Raw genomic sequence first — 2,849 nt, forward strand, 5'->3', positions numbered from 1 at the left:
ATTCCTACTACTTTTCTTGTCCGCCAATCACCGCGTCACTAAACAAGGATAGAGACTCGGGTGAAAGCATCTATCCTCGTCCGAAGTTTGACCATTCTTTCTGCACAGAAAAGATACGGGACGCGCAGTCTATTTCTTATATGTCTATGTGCTCGTAATTATGATAATAACACACGAGCGTCGGTATTATCAATAACCGCGTCGTTATTATCGACCGCAGCAGTATATGAATCGGATCTCGGGCCGCTCGCGGAAAACGGCGCGCGGTAGTAGGGGCAGCCGGAGGAGAAATACTTCTCCTCACGCGGCACGATATGGTGCATTCCTTTGTACGACAAATGTAATACACTGGAACTTCACTTATTTTCCCACCCATAAAACTTGAGCCCTTCACTTATTTTCCTTGCGGAGGGGATCCCACTACTGTTGCAGAGTAAAGGTGGGTTTTCATTACGGTTGCAATGATTGGCTGTTGCATATACATTTCTATGCGAATGCGCATTTGTTTACGCCTATTAGTGTACATATTGTATGTCAAATCTGTGTTTGGAAAGTGAAAGAATTTAAAATGGAAACTGGAAAACAAGAAGTTCACAGAGGTAAGGCAATGTTATTTAATGTGTGGTTCAGTAAGATTTTTGCGTTAGTTTTTGTGTTAAATTGTAACTTCATAGAAAGTGAGGTTAAAATTTAATACAAAAACTAATTTTGTACATATTTTCAGAAAAAGTTCGGAAACTACGGCCAAAATGCAAAAAACTTTTATTGAAAGAAAAAATATCTGTAATCGAGCTTATAGAAAAAGGAGAAGCGAGATCAAACGTTGCTATAAAATTTGGCATAACTAAAAGAGCAGTTGGCTACATACTACAAAAAAAGGAAAAATATAAACAGATAATGTCAGAAAGAGTGAAGAGTATGAAGAAAAGGACTAGAATGGATGAAGGAGAAAATCCTTTATTGGAAAAAATTCTTTTACAATGGATCAAGCAAAAAAGAAGTCTTGGCATAGCTATCACTGGTCCTGATGATAAAGGAAAAAGCGTTGACATTTCATGAAAAATTAATGAAAAAAACTCAAGAGAGAGAAGGCAATGAGAAAGAAGAAGAAATAAATAGCCAACAAAAAAATTCAGAATCCAAAATGTTGAACACATTTAAGGCAAGTGAAGGCTGGTTGCACAGATTTAAACAACGATATGGAATCCGACAAATCAGCTTTAAAGGAGAACAATTGTCTGCCGATTACGATGGAGCAAATGAATTCCTTGATCTTTTCAAACAAGTTATTAAAGAAGAAAGATATAACTTGGATAATGTCTACAACGGAGATGAGACCGGCTTATACTCTTCAAATCTTTGCCCAAGAAAACTTTGGCACTAGTAGAGGAAAAAGAAGCGTTGGGTTTCAAAGAATCTAAACAGAGAGTCACTCTAATGAACTGCGCCAATGCTACAGGTTCTCACAAGGTGCCTTTGTTGCTGATTGGAAAATCGAAAATTCCTCGATGTTTCAAAGATCTCACACATTTGCCTGTGATTTATATGTCTCAAAAAAATGCATGGATGAGTGGTATAATGTTATTTTATCTAAGCACACATTAGTTTTTGCACTACATTTTCCTGAAATTTTAATTAATATTATTGTTTTATCAACAGTGAAATTTTTTATTTTATCTTACTTTTTTATCGACTTTTTAATTTTTTGTTTGTCTCAATTTCATAAAACCTTGTAATTTTTGATCAACTTTTTTAACATTTGTATATAGTTTATTTACTTTCTTATCGTTTTTTGTATTGTAGGTGATATTTTTATTAAGTGGTTCAGGAATGTCTTTATTCCATCTGTAGAAACACGGAAGCCGAGAGAAGATGAAAAATTTTTACTTCTCCTTGATAATGCGCTTTGTCATCCATCAGCTGAAATGTTGAATTCTATAAATTCAAAATTTAAAGTAATGTTTTTGCCTCCAAATGTTACTTCCTTGATTCAGCCGATGGATCAAAGCGTCATCGAAAGCTTAAAACGACATTACAAGCAAATTTTCCTTCGAAAGTTATTATTGGCAGACTTTGCTAATCCCTCCAGAATTCCAAATTTTCTAAAACAATGGAATCTTTCTGATACGATTTTTGCTCTTGCTAATGCATGGTCTTCCGTCACTCTCACAACTCTGTCAAAAGCTTGGAAGAACTTACTTGGCGAAATTGTTCTTCCGGACACAACAGATGACACTTCGAATAACATTGTTTCAACGTTAAATCGAATTCATGATTCTGAAATTTTTTCATTGGCAGAAGTTGATGAATGGATTCATGAAGACACTGAAATTCCTAGTTGGCGTAAACTTTCTGACCAGCAACTGTTTGAAACATTATTAAAGAAAAAAAATACCGAAGTACGTATATATAATAACAAAAGCAAATTTGAATGCGTCCAATAATGTAACTATATAAATTTAAATAAATTTATTTTTTTCAGAGCATGACACAACAAGATGAAAACAGCGGATCATCGACTGAAGACGAACATATCCAAGAGAATATTCCAAGCTCATCAGACGAAACACAAAAAGCTTATCATTATTTTCAAGAATTCAGAAAACGGTTTGACAAAAGAACTGAATCTACCATAAATGAAATTACTTCTGTTTTTCTAATTCAAAATCTCCTTGATAATGATTTGTACAATGTAAAGTTTAACAAATGTTAAAAAAGTTGATCACCTTCAGAAAAGTAAGAATAATAAATATTTGTTACGTAAAAATAATCTCTGTAAAAATAATTGCTATTTGTTACGTTTCTTTTCATATATATTTTATTACTTTATACATATTTTTAACAACTTA

The 2,849-nt window shown here is 33.6% G+C and overlaps 1 protein-coding gene across 1 annotated transcript; it reads left to right on the forward strand.

Annotated features, from left to right (window-relative positions):
- The first annotated feature begins 323 nt into the window (after nt 1-323).
- On the forward strand, nt 324-2,770 carry LOC109863322 (jerky protein homolog-like). Its single transcript, XM_020443566.1, has 4 exons — nt 324-599; nt 725-1,573; nt 1,804-2,399; nt 2,483-2,770. Exons 2-4 carry the CDS (start codon nt 1,438-1,440, stop codon nt 2,711-2,713), a joined length of 963 nt encoding a protein of 320 aa, XP_020299155.1. The 5' UTR covers nt 324-599; nt 725-1,437; the 3' UTR covers nt 2,714-2,770.
- The last annotated feature ends 79 nt before the right edge of the window (nt 2,771-2,849 follow it).

Source organism: Pseudomyrmex gracilis, unplaced genomic scaffold, assembly GCF_002006095.1.
Source record: "Pseudomyrmex gracilis isolate BER0280 unplaced genomic scaffold, ASM200609v1 scaffold_4162, whole genome shotgun sequence".
NCBI lineage: Eukaryota > Metazoa > Arthropoda > Insecta > Hymenoptera > Formicidae > Pseudomyrmex > Pseudomyrmex gracilis.

What these genes read in the sequence shown, in the direction of transcription:
- LOC109863322 (XM_020443566.1), top strand. Translation starts at nt 1,438, where the DNA reads ATGAACTGCGCCAATGCTACAGGTTCTCACAAGGTGCCTTTGTTGCTG. An exon ending in AAAAAATGCATGGATGAGTG is followed by an intron (nt 1,574 to 1,803) that starts GTATAATGTTAT and finishes TTTGTATTGTAG; the next exon opens with GTGATATTTTTATTAAGTGG. An exon ending in TAAAGAAAAAAAATACCGAA is followed by an intron (nt 2,400 to 2,482) that starts GTACGTATATAT and finishes TATTTTTTTCAG; the next exon opens with AGCATGACACAACAAGATGA.